We start from the raw sequence: 22,122 nt of genomic DNA, 5'->3' as shown, positions 1-22,122 counted from the left end.
TTTTCTCTTTCTTTCTCTCTCCTGACTGGATAATTTTAATGACCTATCCTCTAGTTCACTAACTCTTTCTTCTTCTTGGTTGAGTCTTCTGTCGAAGCTCTCTGTTGAATTCTTTAGGTTAGTCACTGAATTCTTCAGCTCTAGGAAGTCTGTTTGTTTTTAATGGCTTCTGTTTCTTTGTTCATACACCATTTTTTAATTTTGTTTAGTTGTTTGTGTTCTTCTAGTTTACTAAATTTCTTTGAGAGAATTATTCTAAATTATTTGTCAAACAGTTCACAGATTTCCGTTTCTTTAGGGTCATTATTGGAGCTTAATTAGTTTCCTTTAATGATGTCTTTTTTTACCTGATTCCTTGCATTGGTATTTGCACATTTGTTCAAGGGGTCTCCTCTTCCAGCCTTTATAGGTTCACTTTGGCAAAGACAGTCATTTGTCAGTCAGCACAGCTTGGTGTTCTGCATGGGTCATCTGGTAGCATCCTTTTTAGATGGGACTTGCTCTTAGGGTCTCTATTTGGTTAAGGACACTACCTGAGCTCTGAGGTTAGCAGGGAGGGATTAATGTTGCCTGGAAACAGTTGGATAGTACTGCTCACTGGGTTTCTTGACTGAGTGCAGCTGTAGGATAGGTTCTGTGGTTGCCTGGATTCCCTGGTTAGGCTTCCTAGTCATGTGAAACTAGGTACTATATTTTAGCAGTTGGGAGCCCTGCAAATTTGTTTTCCTACCTGGGTAGAGCTATAGAACAGGCTCCATGGTTGATATGGCCAAGCCTTCCAGTTTTAATATATTATCCTAGCCCTTTTCCGTAACAGAACTTGCTTTATGGTTTTAATTTTTTTTAAATTATTTGAGCAACTTAAAAATTAATATTTAACATAAGTCTCATGTTAAAATAAAAAGATCTTTCCCCATTGGCTATAAATATTAAAATAATATTCGCTATATTTCTATCTCTATCTGCCTATGTATATGTATGCTAGAATCCTGGTATAAACTGAAAATATGTGTTGGTTGAATTGTTTAATTCAAAGTTTTCCCTTTTTTATAGCTTGCTTTCAAAAATATAAAACCTTTAAAAATGTAATATGAATGCAAAATTTGTAATAATTTTAATAAAAATGCATGTCCCATTCTTTTAAAAGTATATGTAAATATTTAATTAAACACAAAGACTAACTTGGAATTAATTCACTTATAGATCAGAACTAAAAGATTATAAATTGTGTTTACAAATTTATTTTAAAATGAATAATGCATTGTTTTACAAGTGTGATATTTAAAAGGAAAATGAGTGAAAATGCCTTCTTTTAGTTTCAGTTGTAGGCATGTAATTATTAGCCATCTCTCAGAAATGGCTTTTTGTTACAGGGAATCCAGCCCCAGAAATTACATGGCACAAAGATGGACAGCTTCTCCAAGAAGATGACACCCATCACATTATGTCTGGTGGCCATTTTCTTAAAATTACCAATGCCCAAGTATCACACACTGGAAGATATGCATGTTTGGCTTCTAATACAGCTGGTGACAAGAGCAAAAGTTTCAGTCTTAATGTGTTGGGTAGGTACAAGCATCCTCAAATCTTGATGAACCAGAATTACCTTCTTTTCTTTTTCTTTTTAATGTTTCTGCCATAGAATTTCATTATTTAAGGAGGACTAGTGTTTGTGTACATTTGCTGTTTTTCTTTAATTCATTCATTCATTTATAAATTTATTTGTTACATTTGGAATACCACCTATGTTCCAGGAACTGTGTTTTGTGCTAGAGACACAACTGTGAATAAGACAGATATTTTAAACACAGTAGTAAAAGGTATATGTATACTGGTCAAAGAGAAACAGGTCAACAGTACAAGGGGTTCAAACTAATGTATTTTATCCTTCTTGATGAGACAATTATTGGTAATTGTCCATATTATAGGGGCAGCTGGGTTGTTCAGTGGTTGAGAATCTGCCTTTCGCTCAGGTCATGATCTCGGGATCCTGGGATCAAGTCCTGCATCAGGCTCCCTGCAGGGTGTCTGCCTCTCCCTCTGCCTATGTCTCTGCCTCTCTCTCTGTGTCTCTTGTGAATAAATTAATAAAATCTTTTAAAATTTTTTCCATATTATAGTCTTTGTATACTAGGAATTATAAAATAACTTATGTTCCGTTCTTGCAATATCAAAGTTATGCTTATATCTCATACTGACATTGAAATAGATTATTAATTTCTGCTTATACCTTGAAATTTAAAATGTACCACCTAAATATATTATATTTGATTACTAATATCAAAATACTTTTCATTCTACTAGAATCAACTGACCTACATTTGAGTATGCAGTGTTTTGCAGTTTTTCTTTATTTTTGTAGTTATTGCCTAGACTTTTTGGGAATACATAGTCCTATACCTGCCATACAAGATACTGCCCTCAAGTAGCTTGCAGTCTTATTAAGAAAAGATACGTGTGCAAAAAAAATTAAATCAAAATAAAGGATAATGTATAAGTATCAAATGAATACTATATATTGATAATATATAAAAAATAAACTTCAAAAAGTGGAACTCCTCTTACCTTGTCAAAGATTCAGCCCCAGCAACTGACAGATGCTGGACAAGTATGAATGGGAGTTCAGGAGCCAGTTGCCTACTAAGACACCTGTGTTCCTCACACCTATCAGTATATGAAAGACAAATGCTCAGCCCTGGATTCCCCCCCCCCCTTTGCAACTTATTCACTGCTCCTCTTAGAGCTTTATGTTCCTCATGCCTCCTCCTTTCACCACTAATTCACTTCCTAATACTGACTCATGTCTAAGTTCTATACTCTGTCCTCTCTGGGAACCTGTTTTAGTGTTCTCTCCATCTCCTTACTGTTATTGAAATCTGACTCTTCCTAAGAGACACTAGCTCCCTGGAGACTCTCTGGTGGAAACCATTATTCTTTATTGGAAGTATCCCAAGTCATGCTACCTGACTATACCCTCCAATCCCCACTTCCTAGTTACTTACCTGTTTCTTGTCATTCTCCCTCATTCATTGAAGACTGAAGGATCTGCATCAAAGACTTCTTTTCCACCATCATCACAACGCTGAGGCTGTTTAAGTGTGTTCATTTCAACTTCCAATCTGCTCATATTTCAGTCTCCTTACCCTTTTCCCAGAAGATGAGTTCTCCTTCTTATTCTTACTCTTATGCCCTTAACCCTACATCACTGGTATGTCAGTTATTCCCACCATCCACCTTACCTACAGCTTCATCCTCTACTGTCTCCATCACTTTATATTGTAACAATTCCCTGTCTATACTTTTTGCCCCACTAAAAATGGGCTTTTCCCCATGACATGCTTCATGCTGTTGTGTCAAAGATTATCCTATTGCTAGATCCAACAAATATTTCTTTAATGTTTTAGACATTATTTATTTATTTATTTTTCCACACAGTGTTCTTCTGTCATTATCTTTGCACACTTTAAAAGGTTGCTCCTTTTCTCTCTCTTTTATGGACTTCTCCTTAGTCCATCTCTCAAACATCAGGTACCTCAGCATTTTCTCCTTATTTCGCTATTCATTTTACTCTAGATATTGTCTTCAAATAATAAGCTTAGTTCTCACAGGTTTAATTATCATCTATATACTGGTATCTTTTTTAATCCATACCTGCAACCCGTATCTTTCTCCCAAGTTTGGATTTCTATATACAATTTCTTGTTGGACATGTCTAGCTGGAATTCTCATGAGCATTTCAAATTCAAGATATTCAGAAATGAACAAACCATCTTTCCCTCCAAAGTGAGCAGATATTTCCATAATTTCTACTTATATTGCTTCACTGCAGTTTGCCTACATTCCCAAGCAAGAAAACTGGAAATCATCTTTGACTTTGGTTTTCTTTAGCCCCCAAATTCTATCATCAAGTCCCACCAATTGACTTTCTAAATTTTTCCATAATCACTCCTTCCTCCTTATGGCTTCCTTTAATTCAGTCCCTCATTATCTTTTTTTAAAATTTTATTTAAAATAAAATTTATTTATTCATGAGAAACACAGAAAGAGAGGCAGAGATGCAGGCAGAGGGAGAAGCAGGCTTCCCGCAAGGGCTCGGGACTCTGGGATCATGCCCTGAGTCGAAGGCAGATCTCAAACACTGAGCCACCCAGGCATCCCAAACCCTCATTATCTTATGTGGAGTAAATGGACTTGTCTTCATTTTCCTTGCTTTCAATACTTACCCTGACCCTCTTAAATCTATCCTTGATATATCCCCCTGCTTGCCCCTCATTTTTTATACTACTTTACTCACAATATGCTCCTTCTTCCTATTAGTCCTCATTCTTTCACTTACTAACCACCACTAATCCTTTGAGGCTCATTTTGAAATCTCTTCCTTTAGGAGACCATCCTTAATGAGAGACCTTGGTGAGAGACCTCACACCATACATCTCAGATTGGATTGAATGCTATGCTTCCATGTATCCTGCACCAAAAGTCTTATTTTTGCCCTACTACACTGCAGTAGAATTCCTTTTGGCATGTCATCTCCTCCATTATTCCATTTTGAAGTTCTCATCCCTATCATGTAGAATAAGAACAGTAATCAATTATTTCTGAAATTGTTAGGAAATAGAATTACACAAATAACTATAGTGAAACTTAGAAATTCACAAGTAAGAAAATTTCTAAACATACTTCCTTAATCACATTTTAAATCTTTTTCAGTATCTCCTACAATTGCTGGTGTTGATAGTGATAGTGGCCCTGAAGATGTCACTGTTATCCTTAATAGCCCCACATCTTTGGTCTGTGAAGCTTATTCATATCCTCCAGCCACCATCACCTGGTTTAAGGATGGAACACCTTTAGAATCCAACCGAAATATTCGTATTCTTCCAGGTAATAAATTTACTTTAATGCCTGCATTTACACCATCTACTATTGTAGAAAAAGAATCCTTGGTTATTTTTTATGAAAGTACTTATGCCTTAGTTATACTGTTCTACTGCCATTTTAACTCTTTAATTATTTGTATATATCTTGTAATCTAAAGTAAAATTACTTTTTGAAAGACAAAATATCTAAATAGAAGGCAAATAAATAAATATCACAAAGCTTTTCATTGCTAAAATACGATGTGGACTACCAAAAGAGTAGAAATTCATTTCTTTTTTAATTGAACCTTAAAGAGAATTGGTATTTAGATGGAGGGAGTTTATTTATTTCTACTTAAATACTTGGCAACATGTATGAAAATAGAAAGAATTAAAAAGTATTATCACTGGCTTTTAGAAATTACAATTTTATATGGAAAGGAGTTAATATATATTTAAAAGTTAATTAGCAACCTGAATGCATGAATAATCATGGATTATGAATAGTCATGGCAATTGATAAATGAGATATGACATGGCCACTGTGGTGGTCAAGAAGTACTTTTTTGCAGTTAAAACTTGAACCAGCCCTTAAAGAAAGGTTTGGAATGTTCTTGGTTGGAAATGAGCAATTTCAGATCCATCAGGATGACTAATATGGGAAAGATACAAAGTGAGAAAGGCACATAGATGTACAAAGGCCTCACTATGTGCAAGTAATAATATGTAGGCTTCTACCTTCCACTTGAGTGGGGACATTGTGTGTGATGTGTGTGTCTATGTGTGTGTGTGTGTGTGTGTGTGTGTGTGTGTGTGGCAGGGAGGGAGATGGGTAGAAGTAAAAGTCAGGAAGGAACATTGGAGTCATGTTTTGAATGCCTGAACTAAAGACTTTTGACTTTATACTTAAGTCAATTGAGAACCAATGAAGACTTTTTAAGGGAAAATGTACCATAATACAAACTAAGTTCTAGCAAGATTAATCTCTATGATAGCTCAACTAGATGAGGCGAAGAAGATGACTAAGGCAGAAGATCTATTTTATGAAGAGAGCAAAGTAAAGACCTTGACCAGAGTGTATACAGAGGCATGGGAGCGTCAGGATGGGGCATGATAGTCATTATCATAGTGGATCATCAGAGGACTGACTGACTCCTCACCCACCATTTACTGCTCATCAATATTGTAGTTTGTCTTGTATTAAATGTCTATTATAGAATTGGCACATAGAAAAAGAAATACATTAATAGTGAGAACTAAAAACCCTGGTATTTTGTGCATACTCTGTTGCCACTGTGACTTCAGAAAGTCTTTCATGTTCCATGATTTTTCAGGAGGTAGGACTCTGCAGATCCTAAATGCACAGGAGGACAATGCTGGAAGATACTCTTGTATAGCCACTAATGAGGCGGGGGAAATGATAAAGCACTATGAAGTGAAAGTCTATAGTAAGTCCTGAAAGAACACTACATTTCATACTTTCTTCAAGTAATCTTTTTCAATCCTGTTTTTTTATTAAGTATTCATAATCATTTATGCTTATCATTAAAGTTTGTTGTTTACACAGCTTGCTTTATTAAAATGCAAGTCAAATTAAGCATTGTACCTATGTCCTCAATTGCTTAAACATGTGAAACCCCATCCAACCCCATCCAGTCTGCTCACTGGCCTCTTGTTGGAGAATTTGTCAGTGGCACTTCCTTACATTTCTTTGTTTTTCCTTCTGAAAGCCTTCTGGGCTGAGTTATAGTATTTTAATGCACAAAATTGTTATTTAAGTATATTTTGAATATAGGTTAAGTATATATATTAAGAATGTATGTTCTAATCAATAGCCTAAGATCCACTGTATGTTGATCTATACATAAAAAGCAAAATGAATACTACCATTAATAGAACCTACACTGCAGGATTTGGGTTTTGGTTTTGATTTAAAATGAAGATCATCATTCTGATTGTCTTTTGTTCTCTGAATGCGTTCCTTTAATGACTGAGAAAATGCATTTTATAGATCATGCTTGGACTGTTTCTGAGGACCTAGAAAAAGAAAGTAGGACTTTACTTTCATTGACAGTATTAAAATGATGAAAGGAGAAAGCTGTTTTCCTTCAAATTCTGTCTCTGAGCACTGCCATTTCACAAGATGCTAACTTGGGTCTATGGTGAAAGGGGAGCATACCAAATGCCTCAGTTACTTCCTTGTCTTCTTAAGTAATCCTCAGTGTGATTTCCATGTATTTAAAAGAACCAATGTTTAACTCTACAAATATTCCTTTTTTATGCAGTTCCACCCATCATCAATAAAGGGGACCTACTGGGGCCAGGTCTTTCCCCTAAAGAAGTGAAGATCAAAGTTAACAATACTCTGACTTTGGAATGTGAAGCTTACGCAATTCCTTCTGCCTCTCTCAGCTGGTACAAGGATGGACAGGTCAGTCATATGTTTTCTCCTTTGCTGGTAGTTTCTGACAAATAAAAATGCTTAATTGAATTTTTTTTAAAAAAGAAAAAACGCAGATACAAGTAACTCAGAGAATCAATGTCACCTTATAACTAGCACAATCCCATGCTCCTAGAATATGAAACTGCAAAGAAACTTGAAACATGTTCAACAGTTTTAGCATTATTCCATCACTGGAAAGTTTGAAGGATTGTTTGTGTGGACATTAGCAGCCATGTATGAAAATCCAACCACCTTCCTATTGGGGAACAGTTTTTATGTTCTGGGGCTTTACAAAGTAAGCAAACTTTGTAGAGAAGAAATACAAAATAGTGCTAAGCCAGATTAAAATGATAGGTATAACATGGGTACTGAGTTTTTTAAGAATTTTCTCTAAACACCTTTAATTCTTTTACAAAAGGAAACATGTTTTAGATTACAAAAGGAAGAAAAATAGCTAAATGTGGTAATTAAGTGCCTGATTCAGTTAACTGGGGGCAATGTGAAACTTTAAATAAAAGGCACATATGTGATCTGACTTTCAGACCATACATCCTTATCTCTCATTCAACTTATTTTCTTTCTCTTTCATTCATGTTTTAAAGTTACATGTTACTAGTGTTTTTACACAAAAATAGATTCTTATTTTTCTAACTGCTGTTAACACTGTGCTTAATACAGATGTGGCATAACTAAGCTGCTATTTGTCCTGTTATACACATAATCAACAAAATGGCCAGTTAAATTCCAACTGTAGAAGTTCAGGTCAGAGTTATGATTTAAGATGCAGAAAGATATAGCTTTATTTTTTCAGATCACAGAGATTTTGCAACACTGGCAGCTAGAAAAAAAAATCATCTCTTATAAAGTAAGCAAGTTTCATCTGGAAGCCATTGAAAAAGAAAAAATATGGAACTCCCACCATGTTCTGTTTACGATTTCTTTTCTCACTAGAAGTACACTTCATGGTACAATATTAATCCTATATGGGTTTACTTGGATAACTTCTTTCTCTTCTAAAGTATTATTATTTTATTTTAAATTTTTACCTAAAACCTTTTTATTTCCTTTAGTTACTACACATGCACACACATACAGACAAACATATACACACATAAAAATTGGCTAAAGACTAGAATTGCACTAGGAATGAGCTAGCTTTGTTTTTTTAAATCATAATGAATGATTAAATTACAGTTTCAAATATAGGCTCTGAAATTGATCCAATTATGATGCTTCAGTTAAACTACTAAATTTTTCAGGGTTTAGGATTGATTCTCTAAAATAAGTATAAATAAATAAATAAATAAATAGATAGATAAATAAATAAATAAATAAATAAATAAATAAATAAAATTTTAAAAATGAGTACCCTTTCTTCTGTTACTTCATTCTTCATATAAGCAGCACTACTCCAGTGAAACAGCATTTTTGAGAAAATCCAACAAAATATTGGGCATATTAGCCACACAATAATTTTTGCCACAATAATTTTTATTAGAATCTTTGAGTTTTATTTATTCATGCTCTGATGTTTTTCTTTTAGCATAGAAAATTTAAATTATTATTAATATTTATATAAAAGATATAACATTAATAATAACTTATTAATTCCCAGATTATTTACTGAGCACATACTTTAGGTGCATGGGATATAGCTGTGAAGGAAACAGACAAAAATCTCTCTTCGTGTGAAGTTTGGAGAGGCAAAAACTAAACAAACAAACCAGTGCAACATATAATGTGCCAGATGAAATAAATGTTATGGAGAAAACTCAGTTAGAAAGAGGAATAGCAAGCATGGGGACTGTGGTCTCTTATTTATGTAGGGAAGGCTTCACTGATAAGGTGATATTTGAGCAGAAACTCAAAGAAAATGGAGGAAGCAGATGCAAAATACCTGAGGATAAGATAGTCTAAAATAGAGTGACTAACAAAGGCCCTGAGGCATGTTAACTGTAATGCAGTGATCCATGAAAACAAAGAAGTTATGAGCAAAAAGGTTAATGGAGAGGCAGATCACCTGGCCTTGTAGACCAGTTGGCCTTGATTCTGATAGGAATCTACTGGAAAATCTTGAACACAAGTGTGATATGATCTGACTTATGGTTTTAAAAGGATTCAAATGGCTTCTGTATTGATAGAAGATAGAGAAGGTCCAGATAGGAATTTATTTCTGTGCTACAGAAGAGAGATAGTAGTTGCTTGGACAAAGGTGGTAGCAGGATGTGAGGGAAAACTGAAACAAAGATGAGTCCAATATTTTACATGAGTTCAATAGGAGAATGAGTTTAGATAGAAAGATAAAAGGTCCGAGGATTAATCCCTGGAGAACTCCTATGTTTAGAGGTTGTGGGGCAGAGAATGAAATGTCCCAAAAGATAGGGGAAAAAAGTTTTTCAAAATGAAGAAGACAAGCTAAACTATTTAATGCAAGTGATCAGATAAAATAACTGAAAATTAACCAGTAAATTTAGCAACATGGATGTCGTTGGTGACTTTGACAATGGCATTCGGTCAAGTACAGATGGTAAAAGTCTTGTTGGAGTACATTCAAGAAAATATGGAAGGAAGCAGATAGCAAATGCAGCAAACACTTTAAAGCCATCAATTCTAAGGAGAGTAGAAAAATGTGGAGATAGACTGCATTCTAAAGAGATTTCTTAATGGAGAAAATTATAGTATGTTATATGCAGATTGAAATCATCTAGTGGGAAGAAATCAATTGGTGTTGATTACAGGTGTAAGAGGGCATAGTTGCTGGAAGGATGTCCTTGAGTAGACCAGATTGGTTTTAACCAGAGTTAGTGTTTTACCAGGGGAACAAACTAGAGGGAAAGAAGGCAGATGGAGTTGAGAGTTATGCAAGGAGCAATTGTCATAATAGAAGAGAGTGAGTGACTGAACAGATTGCAAGATCTGTAGATTGAGGATCCTCCCATGGGACCAAAAAAATTACTGGAGTTGGGATGCTAGAGGGAAGTGAGTTAGAGAATTAGGAAGTAGTAGTCAGAAAGTGAGAACTTGAAAGTGAGATTATAAAGAGATGTGGTTATTGGTAATTATAAGGTCTGGTATGACTCTGGTTGAGTGGCTGAGAGAGGATTGCCAAGGAGCTGAGAGCACACAGCATGGATGACTGTCTATTTGGGTGTTGAAGTCACCAAGAATTAAGAGAAAAATATTATAAGAAGGAATGATAGTGAGCCAGAAGCTAAAATCTTCAAGGAATGTGGAATTTATTGTAAATGGAAATGTTTAGAAGATGAGAAATATCCTATTAAGTGTTGGATGATGTTATTAATAAACATCATAATACAAATATCTGTAAGTTAATGTGCCATTAAGTATAGTAATACTGTGAATCAAACATTGTAGTACAAATATCTCAAAGTTAAAATTTTCCATTTATGAGTAATGTTTCTGAATGAGCGATCATGATATTTAGATCAATCAGACTGTTAATGCTCTCAATCTTTCATTTAAAAACTCTAGCATTTTCTACAGAATTATAGTATACTGTATCAGGTACTGATAGCTGAAAATAGTATCAGCTGAAAATGATTTTTTCCAACATAAATAGATATGATATGAAAGAATATTTTTCATTGTTTATATATATTTATATATTATTATATAAATGTACCACCTGGAAATACCTGGCACAGATGTAAAATATATGAGCAGTATTTTCAATAAATAAAAATATGATTACTCAAAAAAGTTTAATCAGATTAAATTAATTCAATTATTGTTGTCTTGAGTCTTTCAAATATAATTTTATTTTTATTTATTAAGGAATCCTAAAAAGTATCAACTGATATTTTAGAGGATTTATTAGTGTACTTCAAGGTAACATTATTATAATTGAATCACAGCCCCTTAAATCAGATGATCATGTCAATATTGCTGCAAGTGGACACACACTTCAAATAAAGGAGGCTCAGATATCAGATACTGGACGATATACTTGTGTTGCATCTAATATTGCAGGTGAAGATGAGCTGGATTTTGATGTGAATATACAAGGTAATAATAATAGGCTTATTATGTGTAAGTTAGCTTACATGGTCTATCAAAGCAATGAAAAAGAGATTTGACTTGGTTTTTTTTAAATACCTTTTTTGAGGGGGGGGATGGTGCCTGGGTGGCTCCATGATTGAGCATCTGCCTTTAGCTTGGGTCATGATCCTGGGGTCCTGGGATGGAGTCCTGCATCAGGCTCCCTGTGAGTAGCCTGCTTCTCCCTCTTCCTCTGTCTCTGCCCCTCATGAATAAATAAATAAAATCTTTAAAATAAATAAATAAATATCTTTTTGTTGTTGACAATAATAAAAATTCATTATTGAAATCTTGGGCTTAAGAAATTAACAAAGAATAAAACAATCCATTATTCAGGGTTACTTCTGTTATTCTTATGTTTCCTTCTGATACATTTTTGTGAAGTATACTTCATTTACAAATTGGGATCACATGATACTGGCTTTTCTATATATTAGCTTTCCCCTAATATTTTATCATGAGTTTTTTGATAGTGTTAACATGGAAGGCAAAAAAATATAGTAAAGTACAGAATTTAAAGTATCAGACTTGAAATTAAATGATTTAGCTCCTATGAACTTTTTGAGTTGGGCAAGTTACCTAAATATTTTAAGCCTTGGTTCCCTTGCTTTTAAAATTAATGTCTTGTAAAATTATAGCGAGTACCAAATAACCTAAATTAAGTAAAACTCTTAGCAAAATGTTTAAGAAGTGGTACCTGCTATTATTGTAGTTGATACTGTTACTTTTGTGTTTTTATATATGTTTTAACACATGTTTTTTAATAACTGTACTTGTTTTATCAGTTGAGTATTAAAATATGTATTTAACTAGACTCCTAATGTTGAATGTCTAGGTGGTTTCCAAGTTTTCACTACTTGTGTAATGCTTCACTGAACATCTTTATACATAAAACTTTCGCACATCTGTGAATATTCATAAGTTGCTAATAGTGGAAATTTGAGGTCAAATGTTACGCACTTTTTTAATGCTTTTGATGTGAAGGAAAATTGCCTTCTAGAAAGTTCATGCTTGTCCCTCAGAAATATTTGAGAATGTCCTATTATTTTTGCAACTGGAATTATTAATCCTGATTGCATAACTTCTTTAGGCTTCTTAGTAAGACAAATCATTGACAGATGCTCTCTGTTGAGCCCAAATTTTGAATGGTTCCTCAAAATTTAGTTTTCCCTGCTATGATCATATTCCTTAGCCATGCATACTATAGTAGATCTTCCCTAAGAATAGGACCCTTCATCTTTTAAGTGCTAGAGACCTGTAATAGGGAGAGCAAAACATGAGAATGGCAATTTTAGCCCTATATTTTTGTTCTTCCACATGAAAACCAAGTCTGACTTCTGTCTGCTACATTTTTTGGCTCAGGGTTAGGGTTGGTAGGTGTGTAAGTACTTGAAAATATTTTCACGTTGCTAATTTATTACACTTACAAATCATCCTTGTGAAAATACAGCCAAGATCTTTGTTTAATTAACCCTAGCATTCACATGTGTCTAAAGTGTCATATCTTTCCTCCATAGTTCCTCCGAGTTTTCAGAAACTCTGGGAAATAGGAAACATGCTGGATACTGGTAGAAGTGGTGAAGCTAAGGATGTGATCATCAACAACCCCATTTCTCTTTACTGTGAGACAAATGCTGCTCCTCCTCCTACACTGACATGGTACAAAGATGGCCGTCCTCTGACCTCGAGTGATAGAGTATTGATTCTACCAGGTAAAGATTGCTATGAACAGGATGAAAATTTGAGTCTCTGCCATATGTGTTTCTCCTCATTTATTAGGCCAGTTGAATTGATCAGCTTTCTGGCCATCTAATTTAACTGACACAGGGTGCCAAACGCAAATGCCACTGGAATCTGTGTAGCTCAAGCTAGAAGAGTCTAGGCTGAGAACTGACAGATGGTTGGAACACATTAGGTAATTTTCAGATCTACTACTACAGGATCATTCTATCAACTTAAGAAGTCCTTTGGCTTCTATGAGGCTCCATTTCTCTAATAGTGTGATGAGATCATCTATACATTATTACTGATAAATTCTAAAATATATTTGCAAATAGTTACTACTCACTTTATTAAACATGTTTATCACAAATCAGTAGTTATGATTATTTCAGATATTTCAGTTATCACATGGTTTATTGGTAGAAAAAGATGTTTAAAGTGTTATGGAATCATAATCTTCTCAAGATTCTATTTAATTTTAACAAATATGAAATAGGCTTGTCAAAATTTACCAGATTGTATACCTAAAGTCAGTGTACTCCATAGTATGTAAATTTTATTTCAAAGATTTTTTTTTATTATTCATGAGAGATACAGAGAGAGAGAGAGAGAGAGAGAGAGAGAGAAACAGAGAGAGGCAGAGACACAGGCAGAGGGAGAAGCAGGCTCCATGCAGGGAGCCTGATATGGGACTCGATCCCGGGTCTCCAGGATCATGCCCTGGGCTGAAGGCAGCACCAAACCACTGAGCCACCTGGGCTGCCCTTATTTCAATTAAATAAAAGAATATCTTGCAAAAACTTTTTTTTAAGATTTTATTTATTTATTCATGAGAGACACAGAGAGAGAGAGAGAGAGAGAGGCAGAGACACAGGCAGAGGGAGAAGCAGACTGCATGCAAGGAGTCTGATGTGGGACTCAAACCCAGGAATCTGGGATCACGCCCTGAGCCAATGGCAGGTGCTCAACTGCTGAGCCACCCAGGTGTCCCGAAAAAAACTTTTAAAAAGTGACTAAATACAAGTGAGAGCAAAATGTTGTGATATGTGATCCAAAATTGGATCTAGGCTTGGGGAAAATATTTATAAAAGATTGTAAAGAAAATGAAATCTGAACATGGACTATGAGTTCATTAGTAGTTTTGTGTTGATTTTACATTTCCTTATTTTGATCAATATATTATAGTTACATAAGAGATTATTCTTGTCCCTTCAAAATACAGATTTATGAATGTTTAGGGGTAAAGGGGCACTATGTTTCAAACTTACTCTCAAATAGTTCAGAAAAGATTTTATATATAAATATATACATATATATACATAAAATATATATACATATATGTATATATGTATATAAAATATACATAAATATATATATAGAAGATTAAACATATATGTACATATGTATATAAAATATACATAAATATATATATAGAGAGAGAGAAGATTAAACAAGGGGCATCTACATGGCTCAGTGGTTGAGCATCTGCCTTCAGCTCAGGTCGTGATCCTGGAGTCCTGGGATCAAGTTCCACATTGGGCTCCTCACAGGGAGCCTGCTTCTCCCTCTGCCTGTGTCTCTGCCTCTCTCTGTGTCTCTCATGAATAAATAAATAAAATCTTTAAAAACAAAAGGATAAAACAAGTGGAGTGAAATATAAATAGTTAATAAACATAGAAAAAATTTTATACTGTTACTGAAACATTTCTTTGAGTTTGAAATTATATCAACCTGAAAAGTTTTTAAAATGTTTGGAGTTATTCTTTTAAAATTATATGTGAAAAAAAAATTTATGTGTAATAATATACTTTATACCTTTTGCATCCCTGGCTATGACTTTCTCAAACCTATACCTGCATCAAACATTGTAAACTTCTTTTACATGTGTTCAAAACTGTAAAATCAAGAAACCACTGCATAATAACATTCCGCATGGAATGTGATGAGGGGATAGATCACCAGTGCCCTCTTGAGAAAAATCCACGTGAGGTATTTGTCTCTCAGAAGATCTGATTCATATATTGGATCACTTTTAATACGGTGTTTGTCATACAAATGGTATGTGAGATTAAAATTGAATCATTAGATGAAATAATAACCTTGAAAGAAAATGTAAGGAAGTCATTAGGCCTGAAAAATTGCATCTATGTTTATGACCAGTAGGATTTAGAGAAGTAAACATACGGGAATATGTTTTCAGGAGGAAGAGTGTTACAGATTCCCCGAGCCAAAGTAGAAGATGCAGGTAGATATACATGTGTGGCTGTGAATGAAGCTGGAGAAGATTCCCTTCAATATGACGTTCGTGTACTCTGTGAGTTTTTCTTTTGTTTGTCATACATTCTTTAACTCAAAATTTTTTTGAGTGAAATATTTACAAGATGCTGCATTAACACTTTAAGGACTATAGAGATAATCAGAAAGTAATAGTTCTACTGATGAATTAATTATCTTATACAAACTGAGAACACATAAGTTAGGACTCCTGAAGTATGGAGATAACAAACTGGCTTAAACTAAAAAAAGAGAATTCATTGGCTCATGAACCCAAAGAGTCTCAGAGTAGAGCTGGCTACAGTCATACCTGACTTCTGTGGCACAAAAGAGGTCAAGCAGACTTTTTTCCTCTTTCTCTTGGTTTTTTCCTCTATGAACATCACTCTTAGGTGGGAGAACCCTTTGAATGACAAGTTAGCCCCCAGTGGCTCTAGTCTTACATCCTTCTAATTTCATATCCATATGAAGCTCTTCTTAGTATTTTCAACTGAAATGCATGGATTTTCATGGCTTTAACTGGTTAAGCATGAATCACATTTCTATCCCTGAACCAATTATAGAAGCTAGCAGCCTGTTCAAGGCCTAGTGTATGTGCCTACTCCTAGACCACACTGATCACCTCTGAATGCATGGACTGAGATGGAAGAAGTATTATAACTTGAAGAGGAAAGAGAGGTAATATTGCTAGAAGCTGTAAAACAAATAGTTGCTTCCATTAGAAGAGATTGATCTAGAGAAGTGGGAGTGAGAATGTATAAGAAGCAGTTAGCATGAGTTTACAGAGGAAGTTATTAAGTAATATGAAGTATTATCACTTGTCTCAGAGCATGAGATGACACTGAGATTTTTACTTTGAGTGATTAAGAAAATGGTGGCAAAAATAATAAAAATAGAAGACAGAGGAAAACATTATTTGGGGAAAAGGGAAGTCAATTTTGTTTGGGACATGCTGAATTGGGCATGTTAGAAGATACTGAGTTATAATATAGAAGAGGCCATTGAAAATAAACTTCAACACAGAAGAGAGACTCAACTAAGAAGTTATCAACAAAAGCTGATATTCAAGAGTGTGAGGTTTCCAACAGAAAGTGTCATAGATAAAGTAGAAGGTCAAAAGAAGTTCATAGTGAGATCATTAACAAGTGGAAGAAAGGAAAAGGAAAACAGAGTTAGAGGGGAAACAACCCAACTACTTCATGAAAAGCAGTAAACTACATAGTATTCTATGTCACAGAATCCAAAGCATGGAAAAGGCTATCAAGAAGTAGATCAAGTATTGAATGCTAAAGCAAAATTAGGAAAATAAAGACTGAAAAAGTCCATTTGGCTTTAAAACTAAGAAATCATTGATAAAATTCAAAAGATCAATTTAAATACTCTGGTGTGGTACAAAGCCATAGGACAAAAGGATAAATCTTGAGCGACTAATCAGAAAGAAAAGGAAACAAATATAGAGTACTTTAAAGACATTTTGCAGAGGACAGAAGAGATGGAGTAGAGTTTTAGGATAGACAGGTTGTTTGAGAAAATATATTTAGGAAAGATTTGCTTACAGACCAAAGAAAATGATCCAACAGAAAAGGGACAAATTAAATTTTCAAGTGTGTTTTGTGGAGGAGTGGAAGAAATTGCAGGAATTCATGGATCAAGGTCCTAGAACAAGTGAAAAATGCAATCAAGGAACTGAGATGTTAATAAGCCATTCATCAGAATGGTTAGGAAGGAAATGTGGAAATGCATATGAAATGTATCTAGTCCTTTTCATTAAGTATGAGTGCAAGATAAAGAGTAGTAGGGGTGGTTGGCCCTGTGGAAAACAAGAAAGACTAGTGATTAACACCATGGAGGATGTGATAGTCAACTGTTGAAGTTGGAGCCAGTTGACTCAGTTACTACTTTCTGAAGCCACCCTTCCTTCTATAGCATTCCCAGTAAACAGGAGGCAGAGGTAGAAAAAATAGTGTGTTCACTCTGGTTAGGGAGGATATTGTACCACAAGATAACCAGGTATATATTGTGTAGAAGCACTGGAGGGTGAAAGACCATAGAATGTGCAGTGCAACAGGGCATCACTGAAATGACCCCTATGAAATGATACTATGGAGTCTGGGCAGGAAAGGGGAAAAATGATGGCTGATTGTAAGTGGAGAAGGAATAGGAGGGCTAGAATTTTCAGAGCAAACAAAGAGCTGCTAATAAAGGAAACCTGAAAAGAGGTAGAGGAAAGAAAACACTAGAGTTCAAAAATCATATATTTGTCAACTATCTATTGATGTACTCAACTATGTGCCAGGCATTAAGGATACAGCAGTGAATATAGTAGACATCTGTCCTTTTTCAGGGAGCTTATAATTTGCAGAAGGAAGAGGTGTTAATGTTTTATGGTCTACAATATGGCTGTCTAGGGCTGACTTACATGGAGTAGAGATGAAACTAATTGGGGGGGATTGCTCATCGAAATAGATTTTTAAAGTCTACAAGATAGTGATAAGGAAAAGGAAAAAGGAAGAGAAGATGACCAATTAAAATCAATGCTAACATCACCAAGAACAATGAAGGAGCATCCTAGACTATCTAGCTTAATTTGACTTAAGTTTGAAAAGAGTTTAGTTTAAGACAGAATAGATCTGATAAAGAAGCAAGATAATATGGTTTGGGAAGGACTAGGAGTCAATTAAATTGAAAGGGAACTTGAGGATTGGGTAGTTAAAGGTAGATGTTCATCCCCCTTCAGGCTACTTTAATTAAGAGGAGGTTGGAAAGCATGTTGGATGGGTTTAGAGAGGTGGAACGAAACAAAAAATAAACTGGACCCAAAATTCTGTCTAAATTAGGGATGTTTCACAATGTTTGATGCTCACCTCCTACATACTACTCCAGAGCTCTCTACTCAGAACAATTCTGAGTGGTGTAAGCCAGCTGATGGAGCATGGCAGCTGGAGGCAAGGTCAGACCAAAGAGCTTTGGTGGAGGCCTGTTCAGGTCAGACCTTGGACCTGTAGACAACTTCCTTGTATCTCCTGATGGTTCAGCTCCAGGCAGAAGTTGAGAAAAAACAGTGAATTTTTATGTCCCAACATTTCATTTGATTAGTTTTCATAATTTGGGGGTTAGTTATAGGCTCACTTAATCTGAAGTTCAAGTTTCCTATTAATCTGCAGTTCAAGTTATATTTTCTATTACCTAGACTATAGTAAGAATCATATAACTTTGAATGTGAAAATTTGCTTCCAAAATAACATTGAAATTCTATTATGTACCATGTAGCCTTGATTATTTTCTTTACAGACTTCCAATTTAGTTTTTGAAAGACTAAATACCACAGGACTTCATCTGCCTTAAATATATAGTCCTTACTGATTGCTAAGGATATGGTACATTTTAAGAGAGTGAAACAAAATAGCTAAGCTTTCCAAATAAAATAAAATGATTATTCACTTTGAAAATGAATTTCTACATTTATCACAGCAGCCAACACATGTGTTTCTAGTTTATGTAACATTTCCATTTTTAAAAATTTTATGGGTAATATGTGATTTTTCATAACTGACTAGTCTAGCATAGGATAGATATGTACCTAGACCCAGTGGTATTATTTTAAATGAAAATGAATACATGTAGAAAAATCTACAATATGACTCCTCAAACTGTAGTGTACGTTAAGAATCACCTGAAGAGTTTGTTAAAACACAAATTTCTTGGCCCATCAAGGGCCAAGATGGTCCTCAATGGTCAGGACGATTGTTGAGATCTGAGTGGCCCCCCAATATTTCATCTCTAACCCAGCTCCCAGGTGATCCTGATACCACTGATACTGGGGCTCAAGGAATACATTTAAGTAGCCCAGACAGTTCCCTTGCAAATGAGACCAAATTTGTAAGTTCCAAATACACTTTATAAATATGTAAATTTTCTGGCTTGTCTAGATGACAAAATAGATTTAAATATTCATTCACGTGGATGGTACTTACAGGTATGCTTGAAAACCCAGAAGGTATAGTGCAAGGGGCTGAGAGAGAAACAAGGTCAGAGAAACTGGGGACAGTTTGGGATTGAGTTAAATAGGAATGAAAATTGTGGAATAGGTTAATTTAGGGCAGTAAACCCAAAGTCCCACAATTTTTATCACCATCCTAATTTATTAGTGTAAAATGTTTTTCAACGATCTTGGTTTCATCTTCAACTTTGCTCTTCTATTATCATCCTATACTTCTTAAAGCTGTTAGAAAACTAGAATAAATGGGAAAAGACCTTATTTCCTGTCAATATCTCTTTGTTGCAATCATTTATCAGTGCCACCAGTTATTAAGGGAGCAAATAGTGATCTCCCAGAAGAGGTCACTGTGCTGGTGAATAAGAGCACGCTGATGGAGTGTTTATCCAGTGGCAGCCCCGCACCAAGGAATTCCTGGCAAAAGGATGGGCAGCCTTTGCTTGAAGATGGGCATCATAAGTTTGTATCTAATGGAAGAATTCTACAGGTAAAAATAAAAAAAATCTTATTTTAAAAGAGCTATTTGAGTTTGTATTTTGTTAAGTCTTTTTTACTTTTAAAAGTCATTTTTATTGGTATATAAATATTATATTTGTAAAAATAACTAACCATAAGAAGAATATAAAATAAAATTACTTATTCTTTTCCCCCTACCAGAGGTGATCACTACTTTTTTAAGTTTTCATTTAAATTCCAGTTAGTTAATGTACAGTGTAATATTAGTTTCAGGTGAACAATTAGTGATTCAACTCCCATATATCACCTGATGCTCAAGTGCACTCCTTAATCCCCATCATCTGTTTCACCCATCCTCCCACCACCCTCCCTCTGGTAACCATCAATTTGTTCTCTATAGTTAAGAGTCTGTTTCTTGGTTTACCTCTGTCTTTTTTTTCCCCTATGATCATTTATTTTGTTTCTTAAATTCCACATATGAGTGAGATCATATGGTATTTGTCTTTCAGAGGTGACCACTGTTAACAATTTTGTGTGAATTCTTACAAAAACTGTCTGTACATTCAACACATGCACACCCTTAAATTTGCTACAAGATGGACTTTGTGATAAAAGCCACATAATAATTAGTATAATCCTTTCAACTGCATATTTCTGATGATAAAATCCTAGGTGGTATAAGGTCCCCTATAGAGTTAAACTTCCCCTGTAATAGTAAGGAACTGATAATAACTAATGAAAACCAAATAAATATCCTGATTTGTTGTTCATTAATAGCCATGTCTATGTTTTTCTTTTTAAATGTCTTAAAACAAAGTTATGTATTTATAGAAACAACACCAACTCTTTTGTTAGGATATAACTTAATAAATTATTTTTGACCACATAAATGGCGTATGTGGTCAAAAATAACTATATATTTAGTTGGCCCAAGAATCTAAGCATAACTATCAACACAGGACATATCTTAGGGAGTTTTTGTCTTTAAAACAAAACAAAACCAAAAAACCCCACAAGAACCAGAGTCAGTGCTTATAAATAACTTGAATCCTCAGAGTATCTTCTAAGCATTGTGACCATATTGATTTGATGTCCTACAATGTCTATCAAAATGTTTAAATGTTTCTGTGTCTCTGGCCAAAAGATATATAGATGGATAGAAATTTCTGCCTAAGAAAATAAATATAAATGTTATATTAGCCAATTATTACTGTACAGAACAAAGAACTCCAAAACAAGAACTTAAAACAATAAGCTTTTTTTTTTTTTTTTTTTTTTTTAGTTCATAAGTCTTCTAGTTGGCTGGGTAATTCTTCTGGTCTCAAGTGTCTAGATGCTATCAGTTGAGTAAGTGGCTCTGCTGATCTTGACTAGGCTCTGGGCACTGATTCTGACCTCCTGTGATTCTCCTACCCTCCAGCAGGCTAGTCCTTGCTTTTTCACATGGCGGTAGCTGAGTTCTGAAATAGTGAGGAAAGGCACTAGACCTCTTTAGGTCTAGGTTTGAAATGGCACACTCTCACTTTCATCACACTGTGTTGAGCAGAGCATTCACAAGGCCAATATAATTTCCTCATCTTACTCCACCTCTTAATGCAAGGAACTTCAAAGTCACATTGCCAGGGTTGTAACAGGGAAGAAGAAGAATAATTGAGATTTTTGTAGTTCGCATATAACAAGTACATTTAAAAATGCCTTTTCTGATGGGAAATCTTTATAAATAAATAGTTGACTGACCCAACTAATAAAAGTTAGCATGAGCACTATTAGATACAAAAATTTGTCATGTGTCCATCCAGTATTAACCAGGAAGAATGTGTTGTTTTTTCTGAAATGTAATGATGATTATGAAAAGCTGCTTTATTAAAAATTTCAGTTGGAATTTCATTTTTTTCCTTAGATTCTGAACACTCAAATAACAGATATCGGCAGGTATGTGTGTATTGCTGAGAACACAGCTGGAAGTGCCAAAAAATATTTTAACCTCAATGTTCATGGTAAGAGCTCAGTTCCAATAACATTTCTTAGAGTATGCTTGAAAAAGTAGGAAAACTGTGTTTTAGATTATGTAGACATATTTTGTATTTTTAACTTAAACAATGTGTGGAGCTTGCATTTTTTTCAATCTCCTGTGTTTCTTCTCATCGCATAGTAAAGGACAAATCTTCTAGGAAGCCTGTTTTTAGATTATTTCTGTTCCTCGGGAGAAAATACTCTTACATATTTGAAAGTGAGAAAAATTCAAAATTTTAAATCCCCCAAATTATATGTTTATATAAAGTTAGAACTGTATATAGCTCTTCTCCTCATAA

The 22,122-nt window shown here is 34.6% G+C and overlaps 1 protein-coding gene across 1 annotated transcript in view; it reads left to right on the top strand.

Annotated features, from left to right (window-relative positions):
• Positions 1-22,122, top strand: part of HMCN1 (hemicentin 1) — a 460,089-nt gene that overhangs the window by 338,108 nt on the left and 99,859 nt on the right. Inside the window, exons 49-57 of the mRNA XM_072733161.1 lie at positions 1,374-1,565; positions 4,711-4,884; positions 6,194-6,307; positions 7,145-7,290; positions 11,178-11,328; positions 12,879-13,073; positions 15,284-15,397; positions 19,654-19,841; positions 21,711-21,807. Of these exons, the coding sequence (XP_072589262.1) occupies positions 1,374-1,565; positions 4,711-4,884; positions 6,194-6,307; positions 7,145-7,290; positions 11,178-11,328; positions 12,879-13,073; positions 15,284-15,397; positions 19,654-19,841; positions 21,711-21,807 (1,371 nt within the window). The remainder of the gene's footprint in view (positions 1-1,373; positions 1,566-4,710; positions 4,885-6,193; positions 6,308-7,144; positions 7,291-11,177; positions 11,329-12,878; positions 13,074-15,283; positions 15,398-19,653; positions 19,842-21,710; positions 21,808-22,122) is intronic.

Source organism: Vulpes vulpes, chromosome 13 (assembly GCF_048418805.1).
Source record: "Vulpes vulpes isolate BD-2025 chromosome 13, VulVul3, whole genome shotgun sequence".
In the NCBI taxonomy this organism is placed as follows: Eukaryota; Metazoa; Chordata; class Mammalia; order Carnivora; family Canidae; genus Vulpes; species Vulpes vulpes.
Note: the sequence above shows the minus strand (reverse complement) of the source record. Positions and strands in the feature narration are given on the sequence as shown.